At 39.9% G+C, this 20,424-nt stretch overlaps 1 protein-coding gene across 10 annotated transcripts in view; it reads left to right on the forward strand.

The window, feature by feature from the left end:
* Positions 1–20,424, forward strand: part of LOC126948402 (kelch-like protein 24) — a 172,850-nt gene that overhangs the window by 77,076 nt on the left and 75,350 nt on the right. For all 10 annotated transcript variants that reach the window (XM_050780153.1, XM_050780155.1, XM_050780154.1 and 7 more), the window contains 6 exons: positions 4,262–4,380; positions 6,448–6,545; positions 7,290–7,382; positions 10,641–10,886; positions 13,170–13,282; positions 17,778–17,939. In XM_050780153.1, the coding sequence (XP_050636110.1) occupies positions 4,262–4,380; positions 6,448–6,545; positions 7,290–7,382; positions 10,641–10,886; positions 13,170–13,282; positions 17,778–17,939 (831 nt within the window). The remainder of the gene's footprint in view (positions 1–4,261; positions 4,381–6,447; positions 6,546–7,289; positions 7,383–10,640; positions 10,887–13,169; positions 13,283–17,777; positions 17,940–20,424) is intronic.

Consider the following 20,424-nt stretch of genomic DNA (forward strand, 5'->3'; position numbering starts at 1 on the left):
CCGTTTCCTCCCAAAGTGCTGAGATTGCAGGCCTGAGCATCAGCATCTTGCCCACATTTACTTTTTGTAATGAGGCTTTGATGAGATAAAAAGTTTAAATTGGAGAAATGGATGACGGTAGTCTTATTTTAGTCCCAGCATTACATTTATTTCCTTGTTCAGTTTTTGTCTCAGAGTATAGAGAAAATTCTTCCTCACAGTCAAATTGTATATGGTAACAGATTTTTTTCCAAACAGTTCATAGTACCATCTCAGTATTTTCAGTTTCAGCTGATTCAGAACCTAAAGAGGATTAGCTGGACATTTTGTTTCAAAGTTGAATTGACCATATCTAACAACTGCTCATGTTTCCTTTTCATAAAATCTGCAAGTCAGACAAGAAGAGTCCAGAAGGCAATATTATCATTGGTCATTTGTTACACATTCCGTTCACTTATGTTTTAGATCAGCATGAGAGCATGCCTCAGCAGATGTGCCTAGTCTTAGCTAGCTAGTATTTACTTGCATGTGACATGTACACATTACACAGTGTTGTTCTTGTGTGACAGAGCAGACCTGGATTATTTTGAAATGCCCAGTACAGAGCTAAATCCTCTTAAACGTGTTTATGAGAAGCTCAGATATATGCCCACATGTGACAAGAAAAGCTTTATTCTAAAGGCTGCATGAAAAATGAATTATCTTGGCAGCACAAATGAACTCATTGTTGGTTTCTTCCTTTCTGTCCACCCCCCCCCCCAAATTCCTCTCTTTTCTCTTCCTCATCTTCCAGTTTTACAGCAAAAGTCAAAGAGAGGTTTTGTTTTGTTTTGTTTTGTTTTTTAAGTCCCTTAAGTGAGGATAAAATAAAAATAACCTCAAGGATCCCCAGCCATTTTAGTGGGAGCCACCATTATTCTTGAGATTACTTGGGAGGTGGGATAAGAATATACAGACTATGAAGTCTGTAAAATGGATAAGTGAAGATGATGCTGGTCTGGGACTCATATTTGTAGATAATCTCATAAGACTCTTGGCAAACTGTGGAAGACAGGTGCCCACTGAGGAAATAGGATGGTGCAAGGATGAGTTTAGGTATCTACTGGGCTATATCCAGCTCTGATTCTAGGTTTATGTGTAATTAAGTGTTTTTAGATTCCTATCTGTAGTAAGGAAGAATAAATTAAGTTTATTTAATTTTTTAAGGTTGTCTTCTTTATGTAACAGCCCAAGATTTTCTGAGGCTGTCTAAAATTAATTGCAGACCAAATGGAGAAGGCTGAAGAAACAAGAATACCTTACTTTTACTTTTTAAAAGCTTTAAACATAGAACATAATAGTTGGGTTCTGGGTCTGTCCAAAAATATTCATTTATATTCTGAATTATAGCAGGTAACAGATGAATATGAACAAACATTAAATGGCTTGATTCAAGATGTTTATAAATGCTGGGGGGTTTTAGACTATTTTTAGGGTTAATGATATTACACCATATAACAGCTGTAGGAAAAGTTTTCTCTCAGATGTGGGACTTCCGTGTGTAACATTACATAGTGAGCCACTCTCCTAGCTGAATCAAGTGAGTCTGTTTCTGAGATGGGTGAAAGAACTGGATTAAGGGCTGAGGGACTTTTAAATTGTGTGTGTATGTGTTTTTTGTTGTTGTTTTTGTTGTTGTTGTTTTGAGGTGGAGTCTTGCTTTGTCACCCATACTGGAATGCAATGGCATGATCTCGGCTCACTGCAGCCTCTGCCTCCTGGGTTCAAACGATTCTCATGCCTCAGCCTCCTGCGTAGCTGGGATTACCAGCACGAGCCACCATGTCCGTCTGTTTTTGTTTTTGTATTTTCAGTAGAGACGAGGTTTCACCATGTTGGCCAGCTTGGTCTCGAACTCCTGACCTACAGTGATCCACCTGCCTGAGCCTCCTAGAGTGCTGGGATTACAGGCATGAGTTACCGCACCCAGCCTAATTTTATTTTAAAACATGCTGTTACCTCAGTAATTCTGCCTTTGGCTAGGTAATCTACCTTAGTGGTAGAGCAGAGGTTTGGAAATCAGAGAGCTATTCTGGTCTCTTTCATAGATTAACACTGTAAGGGAAGATCTAACTACCCTGAACCTGTTTCCTTATCGTAATCAATAGGTCCAGGCTGCGAAGAAAGGGAGCCATCAGCCACAAGTAGTTATTGAGCCTTAGGATTATGGCTAATACTAATATAATTTTTTTTTGAGAGAGAGAGTTTCAGTCTTATTGCCCAGGCCGGAGTGCAGTGGCGTGATCTCAGCTCACTGCACCCTATGCCTCCCCGGTTCAAGCGATTCTCCTGCCTCAGCCTCCTGAGTAGCTGGGATTACAGGAGCCCGCCACCACATCCAGCAAATTTTTGTATTTTTAGTAGAGATAGGGTTTCACCATGTTGGCCAGGTTGGTCTGGAACTCCTGACCTAAATGATCCGCCTGCCTCAGCTTCCTAACATGCTGGGATTACAGGCGTGAGCCACCATGCCTGGTCATTAATACAAATTAAGATGTCCTGTAAGTGTAAAATACACACCAGATTTTAACAACTTGGTAAAAATATAAGAACGTAAAATCTCGTTGCTGATTTATTTGTATCAATTATATTGTTGGGATGATAATATTTTGGATATATCAGTTAGGTAAAATGTATTGTTAAAATTAGTTTCACCCATTTCACTTTACTTTTTCAAATGTGGCTGCGGCTGGGTGCAGTGGCTCACACCTGTAATCCCAGAACTTTGGGAGGCCAAGGCAGGCGGATCATGAGGTCAGGAGTTTGAGACTAGCCTGGCCAGCAAGGTGAAACCTTGTCTGTACAGAAATTACAAAAATTAGCTGGGTGTGGTGGTGCATGCCTGTAATCTTAGCTACTCAGGAGGCTGAGGCAGGAGAATTGCTTGAACCCGGTAGGCAGAGGTTGCTGTGAGTGAGATTGCACCATTGCACTTCAGCCTGGGCAATAGAGTGAGACTACGTCTCAAATCAATCAATCATTCAGTCAGTCAGTCAGAAATCTGGCTGCTAGAAAATTTAAATTCTGTATATGGCTCATGTTATATTTTTATAGGACAGCACTGGTCTGGATGATATTTCTGAAACTGACTCATGAAATATGTATCAGTGCTTAATGAAGCATTTTGCAAGAGGAGCACTATCCAGTAAACTTGTGCAGTGATGTGAATGTTTTGTATCTACACTGAACAATGTAGTTGCTACTAGCCACGGTGACTCTCGAGCACTTATTTTTTTGAGATGGAGTCTTGCTCTGTCGCCCAGACTGGACTGCAGTGGCGCAATCTCGGCTCACTGCAACTGCTGCCTCCGGGGTTCGAGCAGTCTCCTGCCTCAGCTCCCGAGTAGCTGGAACTACAGGCGCCCACCACTACGCCTGGCTAATTTTTATAGTTTTAGTAGAGGCGGGGTTTCACCATATTGGCCAGGCAGGTCTCGAACTCCTGTCATCGTGATCCACCCACTTCTGCTTCTCAAAGTGCTGGGATTACAGGCATGAGCCACCACGCCTGGCCCAGAATTTTAAATTTTAATTTAAATAGCCCCATAAGGCTAGTGGCTAATGTACTGGGACAATGAAGGTCTAGAGGATTTATGGGATATTTTTTTTTTAAATGAGATTGTTTTATTCAAAGACTTGTATACCTAGGACTTGTTTACCATATTGCAGACTTGTTAATTAGTTTAATATAAGTCTATAGATTTGTGTTTATTTTAATAATGATCAGTAATAATGACACTTGCTAAGTACCAGAGAAAGGATTTGTGTAATCAGTTATTTATTGAGCCTTTAACTGTGTTGCTTATGGCTTCTAATATGCTAAATGCTTAGTGAATTCTAAGACACTGTGTGGGCTAACCATGTTTTCATCGAAGTCTGGTTCCTTTTTTTTCTTTATGAGGGCTCTTCTGTGAAAGCCAGGCTCCTTTTGAAAAGTCTAAACAATGTGCTACTTTGTTCAAGGATTTTCTCTTGAAGGGGAAACCGATGCTTGTTAACAGATGATTATGATTTTTTTTTTGGTGGAAACTTTTAAAATTATGCTTTTGGTCTTAAAAGAAATATGTATATGCGTGTATATACACATACACACAGAGTTGCAAGTACCAGTATTATGTAATATTTATTTATTTATTTTGTATATACACAAACATTCGTAAGTACTGGTATACAGTATTACTTATTAACAACCCAACTATTTAACTTAATAATTAAAAATTATTAATTTATTATTGCTTCACAGTGAAGAACCGAATGTCATCATGTCTGGAATCAAGCGAACCATCAAAGAAACTGACCCTGATTACGAGGATGTATCTGTGGCCCTTCCAAACAAGCGGCATAAAGCAATTGAGAATTCAGGTAGAAATTAACCTGCCTTAGGAAATTATTTCTTTATTGACATATGCCTCTGCTAGCAGACTTATAGGAACTAGAATGAAATGAATTTCCACTGTTGTGTGTAATTTGAAGGGGTTTATGAGAGAGATTAGCTAAGGGGTCTGTTTAATAGTAATACACCATGTGTGCCATAAAAAGTGGAAGAAGATCTGGCAGGAACATGATCAAGTAGACAGTGAAAGCGAGACAAGCTGTTAGTTTTAGCGATCATTGTATGTTAGGTGTAATCATAAAGTCTATGATAGGTATAAAGGTGTGCTATAATTGTGAGATGGTCATAGGTGGCACATGGTTTTTAATTTTAGTAGGCAACATTTTAATGTGTATAGAAAAAAATGATTCATCAGACTTGTAGTTTCATAGCTACAAGGATAAAGCTAAAATTATTTTTAAATGCTTAATTGTGTTAATTAAATGTGTCATATGGTTCTCAGGTGTGGCAGGTATCTTGAAGGCATATGAATGGTGGAAGATTAGGAAACATCTATCCAGTTCAACCCCTGTACTTAGCTGACAGTGGGTAAATTAAGATTCAGAGACATCAGATTACTTACCTAACATCATATAAGTAGTTGAAGAGCAAATCATCAACCGGGTGTCTGTTGTTCCTCAGAATGTCTTTAAGCAAGCTAAAAAATATTGCTAAATTTACATTTTTAAAACAGATTATTACCGAACTTCATTAATGTTTATTTAAGTAATCTACCTAAGTTAATACTTTTATCAGGGTAAAGAAGGCGTCAAAAAGTTATAGCTCAGATGTTGCAGTTCCACATAGGATCTGTAGAGTGGAAGTGGTGAAGAAAATTCCTATTTCTGTAAGAGCAGTGAAGTCCTACATATTCCCAAAAGGTCTATCTAGAAGGAAAATTGTTAAATCCAATCCCAAATAATGAAAACATTTCCCTGCAATTTCCCCCCCTCATTCAGCTGTAATTTTAGGGGAAATACCATTTCCTTTCAGTAACAAGCCAAATAAATGTCAAAGTATTATGTAACTGAATTCATTACCCAAGAGCTTCACATGGCATAACTTTTTAAAATAAAAACAAGAATAGGGAAAAGTGATTGTTTTAATAACATCGTAATTTCAGTTTAAATTGAATGTAAGTTCCAAAATACCCCCATTCAAGCAGGGGCAGTTTTTTGTCTGCTACTGAGTGACAATATGCTATTCTTTTTCTTGGTGTCTAATGCTCACCTTTTTTCCCACCAGAATTTTTCTCAAAGTAGATTTGGTAGGATGCCTCTCTTTGCATATGTTATTTTGTTTTGTTTATGTCTTTTTTTTTTTTTTTTTTTTTTGCTGTATCACCCAGGCTGGAGTGCAGTGGCGTGATCTCGGCTCACTGCAACCTCTACCTCCCAAGTTCAAGCGATTGTCCTGCCTCAGCCTCCCGAGTAGCTGGGCTTACAGGTGCACAACACCACACCCGGATAATTTTTGTATTTTTGGTAGAGACTGGGTTTCACCATGTTGTCCAGGCTGGTCTCAAACTCCTGACCTCAGGTGATCCACCCATCTGGCACTCCCAGAATATTGGGATTACAGGTGCGAGCCACCATGCCCGGTCCCCAGTATTGTATTTTATAGCTATTTCCCTCCCCCCAGGATCCAGTCCAGGTCATACAGGGCATTTAATTGTCATATCTCTTTAGTCTCTCCCAGTCTCCTCAACCCTTTCCTTGTCTTTCTTGTCTTTAATATTTAAATAGCATAGGCCAATAATTTTTATAGAATGTCTTTCAGTTTGAGTTTGTCTAATCTTTCCTTGTGAGTAGATTCAGCATTTTTGGCAGGAATACCACAGAATGATGTGCTCTTTTTAGGGCATAATACCAGAAAGTACACGAGATCACTTTATACCAATATTAGTGGTTTCAGTTTTTCATCACTTGGTTAAGGTGATGTCCACTAGGTTTCTCCACTTTAGAGTTACTATTTCTTGGATTTCTTTTGTTGCTTGCTGATGTAAAGGCAGTCACTGATTAATTAGGCCTTGGATGTATTTTATGTTCTTTGTACAGCTCGAGATGCTGCTGTGCAGAAGATTGAGACTATTATCAAGGAACAGTTTGCTCTTGAAATGAAGAATAAGGAACATGAAATTGAAGTCATTGACCAGGTATAATGATGATAAATTGAAAAAAAACACCAAAGCTATTTTGAAAAAAATGTATACATGATTGAAAAATAATCTGTTGAGATGGAGTCATAGTTTGCTTTATCCTCTTTGCTTTTTTTAAATAGCTTTCTTGTTTTGGGGAGAGAAAAATGCTATTTTTTAAATAATGCAATTGCAGAAAGGATTGAAAAAATGTTACCTGGAATTCCATTCAAAAAGATAATCTTCTGATAGCACAGCAGGGTGACTACAGTCAACAATAACTTATTGTACATTTAAAAATAATTAAAAGAGTAAAATTGGATTGTTTGTAACACAAAGGATAAATGCTTGAGGTAATGAGTATCCCATTTACCTTGATGTGATTATTTATCATATGCCTCTATCAAAATATCTCACATATCCCATAAACATGTACACTGCGTCCCCACAACAATTAAAAATAAAGTTTTTGAAAAAAAGATAATCCCTCTTTGCTCTTGTGCTCACGTCTTTGTGGATTTTTTTCAGTGAATATACACATATAAATGTACATATTCATTGCAACACTTGTCTTTCTTTTAAATCTTTGCGAATCTGATGGATGGAAAAGGTCACTTTTATTTGTTTTTCTTTTGATTGTTAGAGAAGTTGAGAAGTTGAGCTTTTTTCTTCAGTCATTCACATTTCTTATTTTGTGAATTGTTTGTACATCTCTTTTGTAATTGCCATTTTTTAAAGTAATGAGTTAACATTTGTTTTTAGCGACTGATCGAAGCAAGAAGGATGATGGATAAACTGCGTGCCTGCATTGTAGCAAACTACTATGCTTCTGCAGGTCTTCTAAAAGTTTCTGAGGTAAGCATTCCTCTTTCCAGCCACTCATATTTGTTGTCTGAGGGGAAGTTATGTCGATATGGAATCCCTTGCATCTGAAACATTTCTTTTTGTTTGTTTTTTTTTTTTTTGAGATGAGTCTTGCTGTGTCACCCCGGCTGGAGTGCAGTGGTGTGATTTTGGCTCACTGCAACCTCTGCCTCCTGGGTTCAGGCAGTTCTCCTGCCTCAGCCTCCCGAGTAGCTGGGATTACAGGTGTGTGCTACCATGCCTAGCTCATTTTTGTATTTTTAGTAGAGATGAGGTTTCGCCATATTGACCAGGCTATTTTTGAACTCCTGACCTCAGGTGATCCACCCACCTCAGCCTCCCAGAGTGCTGGGATTACAAGCACGAACCACCGTGCCTGACCTGAAACATTTGTTACATTGACCTTCAGAATCCAAGAAGCCTAGCCTACTTCCTGGGAATATACATAGACTATACATAGACTTATCAATCATTGTGTTCAGCCGTAGTCCTTCGTCATGACTTTCCACATTGTCAATAATCCTAAGTAATATTTTTTCCATTTTTTTTTTATTTGTTTGTTTTTTTGAGACGGAGTTTCGTTCTTGTTGCCCAGGCTAGAGTGCAATGGCATGATGTTGGCTCATCGCAACCTCCACCTCCCAGGTTCAAGTGATTCTCCTGCCTCAGCCTCCCGAGTAGCTGGCATTACAGGCATGCTCCACCATACCTGGCTAATTTTTTTGTACTTTAGTAGAGACGGGTTTCTCCTTGTTGGTCAGGCTGGTCTCAAACTGCTGACTTCACGTGATCCGCCTGCCTCAGCCTCCCAAAGTGCTGGGATCACAGGCGTGAGCCACTGTGCCTGGCCTTTCCTTTTTACTTAATTCTTCTCCTCCTAATTGTTAGTATTGAGACCTTGTTGAAACTGGCCCTAGTGCCTCCTCACTTGATTGTGGTCCACTTTGGAGTAATTTATAAATAGATTGAATTTTCTTTGACCTTTTAGTCTAGTGAATGGCAATGGCAATTTTTAGTTTCAGATTTACCTTGTTTAATGAGCCCTGAGTTCTACTTTTTCTTTTCTTTTCTTTTCTTTTTTTTTTTTTTTTAAAGAGATAGGGGTATCGCTCTGTTGCTAGGCTGGAGTACAGTGGCTGTTCGCAAGCACGATCATAGCTTCACTGCAGCCTCCAACTTCTGGGCTCAAGCAGTCCTCCTGCCTCAGCCTCCTGAGTAGCTAGTACTGCACCTTTGTTTCTCTAGTTTTTTAAGATTTAAAACGGTCCTCCTACCTTTTTACGTCCATGATACTGACTTTTCGAAGAGGCCAGGCCATTTATGAATATCTCAGATTTTGGATTTATTATTTCCTTGGATTACTTTTTCATCCTCTCTATTTTCTTGTAAACTGGAAGTCAGGTCTAAAAGCTTGGTTATTAATAGATTTGGGTTAAATATTTCTGGCAAGAATACTTCATAGTGATGCTGTGTACTCGATATTCTAGCATAGGCACCTAGTTCCAGGTTGTCCTGCTGGTGATACTAAGTTTGACCACTTGGTTAATGTGATCACCACTAGATAATTCCAGTTGTAAAGGAATGTTTTTTTCCAGTTTAGTTTTTGACATGTAAATGAAAAGTATCTGCTCCTTTATCCTAGTAATCTGTCTGAATTCAGGCATAGGGGTTAGGATTGACCTGAAATAGGAGTATGTCTTCCTATTTGATATTTTGATAATTTCAGCATAACTTTCATTTGTTTTTTTTTTTTCTCTTTTTACTTTCTTTTTCCTAAGTGTTTTCAGCTAGAATTAGTCTCCGCTGAATCACCTCTGGAGCAGTGCTGGCTCCCTGGGAACCAGGGAAGGGCTGGAGGCTAACAGTAAATGGTGCTTGTCCTGTTCAGGCCTTCATGTTACCCTTGGTGCTCTAGGGGCACCTGGTATTCGTGCTGTTCCTGATGCTGTCTTGTAGAAACTAAAGCATTGTTTGAGTTGAATTGTAAACGGTAGACAGGTGCTTTTAGTGTAGCATAGTTTCCAAGATGCATGTTAGAATCGTATTCATTTTCCTAGGGCTACCATAACAAATTGCCTACCATAAGCTTCGTGATGTAAAAGGACGGGTATATTATCTCACTATTCTGAAGTCTAGAAGTCCGAAATCAAGGTGTCAACAGGGCAGTGCTCCCTCCGAAGGCTCCGGGGAAGAATCTTTCCTTGCCTCTTCCTAGCTTCTGAAGGTTGCTGCCAATGCTTAGTATTTCCCTGCTGTAATTTCTGCCTCTGTCATGATGTGGCTGTTTTCCCTCTGTGTGTCTTCTCTGCGTGTCTCTGTCCAAGTTTCCCTCTTATAAGCGAGGAGGACTTCACTGACTTCACCTTAACTTGGTTACATGAGCAACGATTCTGTCTTTGAATTGTTAGCATTTCTGATCTGTGCTATTTGATAGTCTAGAAATACGCTGATTTTATCCTCTTATGTTCTGATTAGGATTTATTCAAAGATATTTAGGTATGCTTTTGTCTCGTGATCGACCATTTAATTATTTTTAGTTTTCAGTGGCAAAACATATTTATAGCTCTGAAAAACCTTTATAATTGAAATTCAAGAACTTTGTTGCTTTGAAACACTAGCTTCTGCTTCCTTTTTTCTCACTGAAACCATTAGTTTAATAACACAGTTTTTAAAAGCTAGACTTCCTAGGAACATGACTATAGTGTTATCACATTGTAACAGAATACACTTTATTTTGTATTCAAGTAACTAAGACACAGAAAAATTCCATAGATGTCTGTACTGAACTGAAGGCAAACTTTATACATCAGTATCAGTCATTCAAAAATATTCTCTAATACATTTTACTCATGTGTGGGGACCATTTTATATATACAGCTTTTTATTTTTATATTTCTTTCAGGGATATTTTATTTAGAGCAGTTGATATGTTTGTGTAAAGCAATGTGAGACTTTTAAAGTCAGATTTTATTTTCTATGTTAATATGTATTATTTCTTATTTACCTCTGGAAGAACCTACATCTCTAGCTGTTAGTGTTAGAAGCTTTACATAATTATTATCATTCTAATTTTTGTTTCGTTGGTTTAGGCCGTGTTAAGGGGTTGGGATATCATTTTATGAATGTGGGAGATTTTGAAAGGTTTTAAGCATGATCCTGTAATAGATAAGGTTTTGGAGACATCAGATTTTTGCCTGCTTTTGATGGATTTGATTAAAAATTTATTTGCTTGCTTTCATTTTTTTGTAGGGATCAAAGACATGTGATACAATGGTTTTTAATCATCCTGCTATCAAGAAATTTTTGGAATCACCATCTAGGTCATCATCTCCTGCCAATCAGAGAGCAGAAACACCATCAGCCAATCATTCAGAAAGTGATTCTTTATCTCAGCACAATGACTTCTTATCTGACAAAGATAATAACAGCAATATGGATATAGAGGAGAGACTCTCAAACAACATGGAGCAGAGACCAAGCCGAAATACTGGAAGAGTATGTAGTTGGGTGGATGTGGGAGGGAGCCACAGGAGAAGGGAACTAGTATTTACTAAAATACGTGCTTGTTATCTCACTGAACTGTCACAGGAATCTTAGGAAATAGGTTTGTTTTCCTTTTATAATGGGGATACCAAATCTTGATGAGGTTTTATTTGCTCAAAAGTGTCAGAACTGAGAATTAAACCTAAGTGTTTCTCTTTTTTTCTGAGACGGAGTCTTGCTTTATCACCCAGGCTGGAGTGCAGTGGCGCAGTCTCAGCTCACTGCCACCTCTGCCTCCCAGGTTCAAGCGATTTTCCTGTCTCAGCCTCCCAAGTAGTTGGGATTACAGACATGTGCTACCATGCCTGGCTAATTTTTTGTATTTTTAGTAGATACAGGGTTTCACCGTGTTGGCCAGACTTATCTCGATCTCCTGACCCTGTGATCCGCCTGCCTCGGCTTTCCAAAGTGCTGAGATTACAGGCATGAGTTACCGTGCCTGACTTAAACCTTAATGTTTCTGATTTTACAGCCTGGGGATTCTGTGCACAGCACAGCTCTTGGATGCTGTTTACATAGGTGTGAAAGAAATCTTCCAGCTTGGCAATTGTGCTCTTGCTCAAGATCTTTCCACTCTGTCATGTTTATTCTCTCGAGAGCTGTCGTTCTTCAGCAGTTTCCTGTGAGACTTTATATTCTAAGATGCTTTAGTAGATGGAGGAAGTTTGACAAACAAAGAGAATTGAAAAACATTGCTCTTTGATCCTGCCAGTTTGCAATTTGAGCTCCCATCTCAAGCTACTCTGAACTTCTTGATGAAATTTTTGGCTGTAGAGTCATTATTGGATTAGAGCAGTGATTTTTCTTAGCCATGTGTTCTGTGATAGAGAAAATTTCCAAGTTACTTTCCACATACTTAGACATCAAGAATTTGATTTATTTTTGATAAAAAAAAGTTTGCATTTATTTTTCTGATTATAAATTTGTATGTGTTCATTTTTCAAAATTGTTAAATACAGAAAAGTAAAAAAGAATAGAAAAGTTCATTCGTGAGGCTACCACCACCAAAATCAGAACTCTTCACTATTTGGATTTACCTTACCAGAACTCTTCACTATTTGTATTATTCCTGAGCAAATATTACATGTGTTTTTCTGTGTTTTTTTTTTTGTTTTTTTGTTTTTTTTGAGACGGAGTCTCGCTCTGTCACCCAGGCTGGAGTGCAGTGGCCGGATCTCAGCTCACTGCAAGCTCCGCCTCCCGGGTTTATGCCATTCTCCTGCCTCAGCCTCCCGAGTAGCTGGGACTACAGGCGCCTGCCACCTCGCCCGGCTAGTTTTTTGTATTTTTTAGTAGAGACGGGGTTTCACCGAGTTAGCCAGGATGGTCTCGATCTCCTGACCTTGTGATCCGCCCGTCTCGGCCTCCCAAAGTGCTGGGATTACAGGCTTGAGCCACCGCGCCCGGCCCTGTTTTTCTTTTTTTTAGTTAAAAAGAATTTAGGAGGCTGGGCATGGTGGCTCACGCCTGTAATCCCAGCACTTTGCTAAGTCAAGGCAGGCGGATCACCTGAGGTCAGGAGTTCGAGACCAGCCTGACTAACATGGTGAAACTCTGTTTCTACTAAAAATACAAAAATTACCTGGGCTTAGTGGTGGGCACCTGTAATCCCAGCTACTTGAGAGGCTGAGGCAGGAGAATCGCTTGAACCCAGGAGACGGAGGTTGCGCTGAGCCGAGATCGCACCATTCCAACCTGGGTAACAGAGTGAGACTCCGTCTCAAAAAAAAAAAAAGAGAATTTAGGGCATAATGGTCATAGAAACTTAACATGTTTTATACAATACATGGTCATTTCTGTATGTATTTATATAACAAGCATTTAGCATTTACTACGTACCAGGCACTTACTTCTCATTGAACATTTTTGAGTATTACAAAAGGTTAAAAAGAAGGTAAATTCCATTGACCCCTTTCTCTCTTTCTATTCCTGTTTCCCAGAAGTAACCAGTGTAACAGTTTTTTGTGTATCCTTCCAAATCCTATTTGCATATCCAAAGCAGATGTATGTAACTATTGAAAACACACCGGGAGTTACAGTATATAAACTTTGTATAAATTAAGGTAGCTTTTGTAGTAAATTGTTTTAATGCTTTGAGAGGTGCCACGAAGCCAGAAAATTTTGTAAATTAAAAAAAACTTAGTTATTCCATTTATAGTTTTTATGATGTTGTGATTTCTGTCCTATTGAAAATTGTTCAAAATGAGAATGGATGTTGATTATGATTTTTTTCAGGATGCTTCTAGTGTTACTGGCGCCCATAAAACAGAACAGCGGAATGCTGATCTCACAGATGAGACTTCGCGACTTTTTGTAAAGAAAACAATAGTAGTGGGCAATGTGTCCAAGTGAGTATCAGTTGAATTTATTTTTATTTGTCCATTTATGTTAATACTTTGGCATTAATACTCTTATTATAGTATTATAGGAGGAAGAGGCCTCAAGGATTCCCAAGCCTTTAGTTGTTTAAAAAATAAACCACAGTCTAGAGACTTTTTTTTTTTAGATGGGGTCTCACTCAGTCGCCCAGGCTGGAGTGCAGTGGCGCGGTCTTGACTCACTGCAAGCTCTGCCTCCCAGGTTCACGCCATTCTCCTGCCTCAGCCTCCCAAGTAGCTGGGACTACAGGCGCCCGCCGCCACACTCGGCTAATTTTTTTGCATTTTTAGTAGAGACGGGGTTTCACCGTGTTAGCCAGGATGGTCTTGATCTCCTGACCTCATGGTCCGCCCGCCTCAACCTCCCAAAGTGCTGGGATTACAGGCGTGAGCCACCGCGCCCAGCCTAGAGACTTTATTAGGGTAATTTTGCTCATTAATGAGCAAAGTCAGAATTGGAATCTAGGTCTCCTATTTTTCTTTTCTTTTCCTTTTTTTGAGATGGAGTTTTGCTCTTGTTGTCCAGGCTGGAATGCAATGGTATGATCTCGGCTCACCGCAACCTCCGCCTCCCAGGTTCAAGCGATTCTCCTCCATCAGCCTCCAAGTAGCTGGGATTACAGGCGTGTACCACCTCGCCTGGCTAATTTTGTATTTTTAGTAGAGACGGGGTTTCTCCGTGTTGGTCAGGCTGGTCTCGAACTCCTGAACTCAGGTGATCTGCACACCTTGGCCTCTCAAAGTGCTGGAATTACAGGTGTGAGCCACCGCACCTGGCCTTTTTTTTTTTTTTTTTTTTAATCCTTTTATTACTCTTTTTATACAAACAGCCACAGGATCAGGGGACCTAGGTCTCTTATTTTTCATTTGGATATTATTTTCTTTGTACTGCCTCTATATTGTGCCATTCTGCCTTGCCTTGCACAATATCCACAAATAGCCACAAAGGATAAATAAGGGGAGGATGTTTGTTCCAAAATATTGCTAGAGAAGAGGCAGTATAATAACCCCTACACTTGCTTGTGTAGTTTGTAAAATACGCTAATCGTTAGGTATTTGAAAGCCAGTAGAGAATGGTAAATCCTCAGATATTGCCCTCAACTCGAATGTTCAAATCTTCATTTTGTCTCAACATTTACATTCCTGCATTAGCCATTGTATTAGTTTGTTTTCACACTGCTAATAAAGACATACCCAAGACCGGGTAATTTATAAAAGAAAGAGGTTTAATTGAGTCACAGTGCCACATGGCTAGAGAGGCCTCACAGTCATGGCGGAAGGCAAGGGAGAAGCAAAGTCATGTCTTAAGTGGAGGCGGGCAAGAGAGCTTGTGTAGAACTACCCCTTTTAAAACCATCAGATCTTATGAGACTTATTTATTATCACGAGAACAGCATGGGAAAGACTCGTCCCCATGATTCGGTTACCTCCCACTGGGTCCCTCCCAGGACGTGTGGGAATTCTGCGAGCTACAATTCAAGATGAAATTTGGGTGGAGACACAGCCAAACCATATCAGCCATTTACTTGTGATTGGCACATCCAAAGCTGAAACCAGATTCTTCTCCCTGGAAAACCTATTTCCTGTTCTTTTGTTTTGTTTTGAAATGGAAGGATGTAAGTATGATGGCTTTCTTTGACTTTTTGTTGTTGTTCTTCGAAACCTTACTTCAGGTCTTTTTTTGTGACTCTAAGGCAAACCAGAGAGGTTTGTATCTAACAAGTCATTGAGACATGAGAATGAAGTAGATAAGTCTTTTCAGTCACCCATTTATGTTTATACTTGGGCATAATACTCTTATTATCCTGGTGTTACAGTAGGAAGAGACCTCAGGGAATGTTTTTTCAAGCTCTTTGTTGCTTCAAAAGTGAACCAAGGTCCAGAGATCGGAGTCTCTGCGTTAGTGTGTCTGCCATTATTTCCCTGAGAATAAAATAGGGCTTGGTAAAAATTTCGAAGACATGAGCTCTTACACAAATATATTTCACCAATTGTGTCAATGTGTGTAAATTTGGAAGAACTCTTGACTACTCTGAACCAGTTCTGTCTTTAGGGGCCTTAGCGAATTCCGAAAAATGTTGATTTGGTTGCCCAAACTGAAATGTTTTTAGTTCGTAACAAAAGGTTCCTGAGCAGATCTTAAAGGCAGAATTCCTCCAAGCTCCAGAGCCATATACTTGAACAGTATGATCTCAGGCTGTCTTGGAGCAGCTTCATCATTTTTGCCAAGTGTCTAGGGGTAGATAAGTACGTTATAAATCCTCCAAAAACGTGAAAATGTTAAGTAAATATTTGACCCTAATGTAAATAGATGGAAGGGATTAAATTAATTTGATGGAGGAAAATTTATTACAGTGGTTAGGATTCTAATTGGTAGCAGTTTAAACTAATTTTCTCATGAAGTTTTATTTGCTGATCCCCCCCTCATTAGGCATATTCCTTCTATGCGCTCTCTTTGTGATTTTTATCATATTATATGGCCATTTTCTATTTTCATATATTTTTCTCAAATCAGACTGCAATCTCTTTAGGGTAGAAACTATGTCTTGTATGGTTTGGTTTTGTTTTGTTTTTTCGAGACAGAATTTCACTCTTGTTGCCTGGGCTGGAGTGCAATGGTGTGATCTCAGCTCACTATACCCTCCACCTTTGGGGTTCAAGCGATTCTCCTACTTCAGCCTCCCAAGTAGTTGGGATTACAGGCATGCACCACCACACCTGGATAATTTTGTATTCTTAGTAGAGATGGGGTTTCATTGATTATTCTCATTGATCAGGCTAGTCTTGAACTCATGAACTTGGGTGATCTACCCGACTTGGCCTCCAGAAATGCTGAGATTACAGGCGTGAGCCACCACGCCTGGCCTTGTCTGGCTTTGTACTTTACAGTGTATATTTAGTAAATATTTGATTGACGAATACATTGATATATTTATGAAAGGAAAAAATAAACATAACATACACAAACCTGGCGAAATTAATTTTAAAAATTACTCAAAAAAGAGAAGGCACAAATAATATTAGAAATAGAAAAGAAGACTAGATAACTACAGATGCCGTACTATTTAAAGAGATAAGAAACTATTAACTTCTTTATGCCAATACATTTAAAAATTTAGATGAAATGATTGTTTACCCCCAGTCTTCTTGTGGCCTAGTGGGTCTGCCTGAATTTCCAGACCTGGCTTTTTCTGGGCCAACCTGTCTTGTAAAGATGCCATCTCTCCCCAAATCGATCTGTAGATATTCCGGTTAAAATCCCAACAGGGTTCATGACTTTCATAGGCTGGAAGAGTAAAGGGCCAAGATCGGTCAAGAACACTCCTCAAGAGCTAGGCTAGGCAACTTGGCCCCCCCTTATTATGAAGGATTAGCACTAAGCATAAATGAGCATTTAGACGGCCTGACCATATTTTCTACACGAATCTAAGAAGGGGGTCTCATACTGAAATAAAGACAGGGCCCATAAAGGGGAGTGCTAGAGATACTAGTTTTACCATCATCATGACTTAAGGGAAATGTCATGTTTTGGCTTTCAGAGGGCAGGAAACTAGGTGCAATCTTCTTGGCAACCATGAGAGTCAACAGAAAGGCCCAAAGCTGTAACATCCTGAAACCTGAATGAAATCAACCCGAAGGCTAGAGGTTCCCTAACCTAGGAATAAAAATATGCCAGTTTATTTCCACCTTATGTATTTATTTGGCAGGAAAAACAAGTTTGCCTTTTTTAAAAAATTGCACACCAAATAAGCAGAACAACACAAACTTTTAACAGAATGTCCCTTAAACCAAATTCATGTTTTATTTATTTTATTATTTTGTTTTAGTTCATTAATTTTATTGTAATTTTTTGAGGTAGGGTCTTGCTCTGTCACCCAGACTGAAGTATAGTGATGTGATTGTAGCTCACTGCAGCCTCAAACTCCTGGACTCAGGCAGTGCTCCCACCTCATCAGCCTCCCAGCTAGCTGGGACTACAGGTGTGGGCCACCATGCCCAGCTGAGTTTAAAATTTTAGGTGGGAGGATTGTAGTTATAGTTGTAGTTCACTCTTGGAGATTACTGTCTCACTGAGCAGGCATTGTCTTCTTCTATTCAATTGTTACCACACTAATTATATTAGCTGATTTTGCTCCCCTCTGGAAATAGCTAAACATGGGGATGGGGTCTTGCTATGTTGCCCAGGCTGATCTCTGACTCCTTACCTCGAGCAATCCTCCCGTCTCAGCCTCCCGAAGTGCTGGCATTGTAGTGTGGACCAGCCACTGCATCCAACCCCAACTATGTTTTAGAAAGAAAGAAAAACAAAATGATTAACTTGCAAAGACTCATTTTGTTTAGGTGATGTAGCTGTTAAATATTGCAGGAATTTTAACCTTGTTTTTAAGTTTAAGTAGGAGTTAATTATTTTGTTAGGTTTTTGAAGGACAAAAATAATTCAGGTTTCTTTTTTCTTCTTCTCTAGGTATATACCTCCGGATAAGAGGGAAGAAAATGACCAGTCAACTCATAAGTGGATGGTATATGTCCGAGGGTCCCGTAGAGAACCCAGCATTAATCATTTTGTCAAGAAAGTTTGGTTCTTCCTTCATCCCAGCTATAAACCAAATGACCTTGTGGAAGTTAGGTAAGCACACTTGAGTTATTTAACCTAAATTGAAATACAAATTTAATGCTGGGCGCGGTGCCTCAAGCCTGTAATCCCAGCACTTTGGGAGGCCGAGACGGGTGGATCACGAGGTCAGGAGATCGAGACCATCCTGGCTAACACGGTGAAACCCCGTCTCTACTAAAAAATACAAAAAACTAGCCGGGCGAGGTGGCGGGCGCCTGTAGTCCCAGCTACTCGGGAGGCTGAGGCAGGAGAATGGCGTAAACCCGGGAGGCAGAGCTTGCAGTGAGCTGAGATCCGGCCACTGTACTCCAGCCTGGGCTAGAGCAAGACTCTGTCTCAAAAAAAAAAAAAAAGAAATACAAATTTATTTTTGAAGTGGAAAAAAAGTGATTTAACTTTAGAACATTTCCTGGAAATGTAGTAATAATTGAGAATTGGCTCTTAGTCAAAATGTAGTTGTAGGCCAGGTGGGGTGGCTCACTCCTATAATCCCAGCACTTTGGGAGGCTGAGGCAGGCGGATCAGGAAGTCAGGAGATCGAGACCATCCTGGGCTAACATGGTGAAACCCCGTCTCCACTAAAAATGCAAAAAATTAGCTGGATGTGGTGGTGGGCGCCTGTAGTTCCAGCTACTTGAATGTCATGAACCCAGGAGGCGGAGCTTGCAGTCAGCGGAGATCACGCCACTGCACACCAGCTAGGGTGACAGAGGGAGACTCTGTCTCAAAAAAAAAAAAAAATGTAGTTGTAGTTCACTCTCTCAGATTACTGTCTCACTGAGCAGGCATTGTCTTCTTCTATCCAATTATTACCACACTAATTATATTAGCTGATTTTGCTCCCCTCTGGAAACAGCTTAACTTGTTTTTATAGATAAGATGCATATGAAAATGTTACTTCTTTTTATGAATGTCAGAATATAACAGAAGTAAATATAGTATTCTAACATGATAGACTAATTAATGTTGAAAGTTCCCCATGATCTCACTCTTTCGGATGTAACTCCCATTCATATTTCTTCTGTACATATTTGAATGTTATATAGTTGTTTTGTTGTTACTGTTATTTCACCAAGATGGAATGATTATATATATTATTGTGAAATTTGCTTCTATCATTTGGATGTATTCTTTACTTTTTTTTTTTTTTTTTGAGACGGAGTTTCACTTTTGTCTCCCAGTCTAGAGTGCAGTGGTGCGCTCTGGATTCACTGCAACCTCCGCCGCTTGGGTTCAAGTGATTCTCCTGCCTCAGCCTCCCAAGTAGCTGGGATTACAGGCGCCCACCACCACGCTTGGATAATTTTTTTGTATTTTTACTAGAGACGGGGTTTCACCATCTTGGCCCGGCTGATCTCAAACTTCTGACCTCAGGTGATCCGCCTGCCTTGGCTACCCAAAGTGCTAGGATTACAGGCGTGAGCTACCATGCCTGGCCTTATTCTTTACATCTTTATATGATGTTACACATATATATGTTTTTGTTTTTGTTTTTGTTTTTTTGAGACAGAGTGTCACTCTGTCACCCAGGCTGGAGTGCAGTGGCATGATCTCGACTCATTGCAACCTCCACTTCCCGGGTTCAAGCAATTCTCATGCTTCAGCCTCCCAGGTAGCTGTGATTACAGGTGCACGCCACCATGCTGGGCTGATTGTTGTATATTTTGTAGAGACAGAGTTTCGCCATGTTGGCCAGGCTGGTCTTGAACTCCTGAGCTCAAGCACCCTGCCTGCCTTGGCCTCCCAAAGTGCTGGGATTACAGGCATGAGCCACCACGCCTGGCCCATATTGATTGTATAAATGCACCGTGGAAGTCGTTGTTGGTTATTATCAGTGAAATATCTGTTCTCTGCTCTGTTCAGAGCCCGACTCTTAAAACAAAACATCGCTGCCCCCTGAGAACTCTGGTTCTTCTTTAACCCTTTCAAGCAATGGTGGCTTTTTTTTTTTTCCTCTCACACACCACTGGGCCTGAGGGTGGGGAAGGTGTCTTCCTTGATCATATTTATGGCTTCCAGACCACCTTTCCCTGCCAAGGGTGACTGGGGAAGTTAGTAGATAATTGTAGCAGAGGAGGAGTAGCAGCCTCAACGGAGCTGAGACTTTTTGTAAAAGGTATCAACACCTGGTTTACTGATTTTCTCTCTACCATAACTCTTGCTGTCATTCTTAAGGACTTTGCATACATATAGACAATTCATCCAAAACCGTGGTCTCTTGGTTCTTTGATTTCTTCACTTTGATGCTTAGTTTATTTTAGGGATATATCATAGACTCTAAACTGAGTAAGGAGAGAAGACAACGTATATAGGAGCAGTGATGGCTGGTGAAAAGTTTTGTGGTCAAGAAATAGAAGTCTTCGTGAAGTCAAAGAATAGTTGGATTGGGGTGAAACTGGAAAGATAAGGGTTGGTGGTCAGAAAGTGGAATAGGCTGGGCGTGATGGCTCAGGCCTGTAATCGCAGCTCTTTGGGAGGCCAAGGCGGGCAGATCACG

The sequence above is a fragment of the Macaca thibetana genome, chromosome 2 (assembly GCF_024542745.1).
Source record: "Macaca thibetana thibetana isolate TM-01 chromosome 2, ASM2454274v1, whole genome shotgun sequence".
NCBI lineage: Eukaryota > Metazoa > Chordata > Mammalia > Primates > Cercopithecidae > Macaca > Macaca thibetana.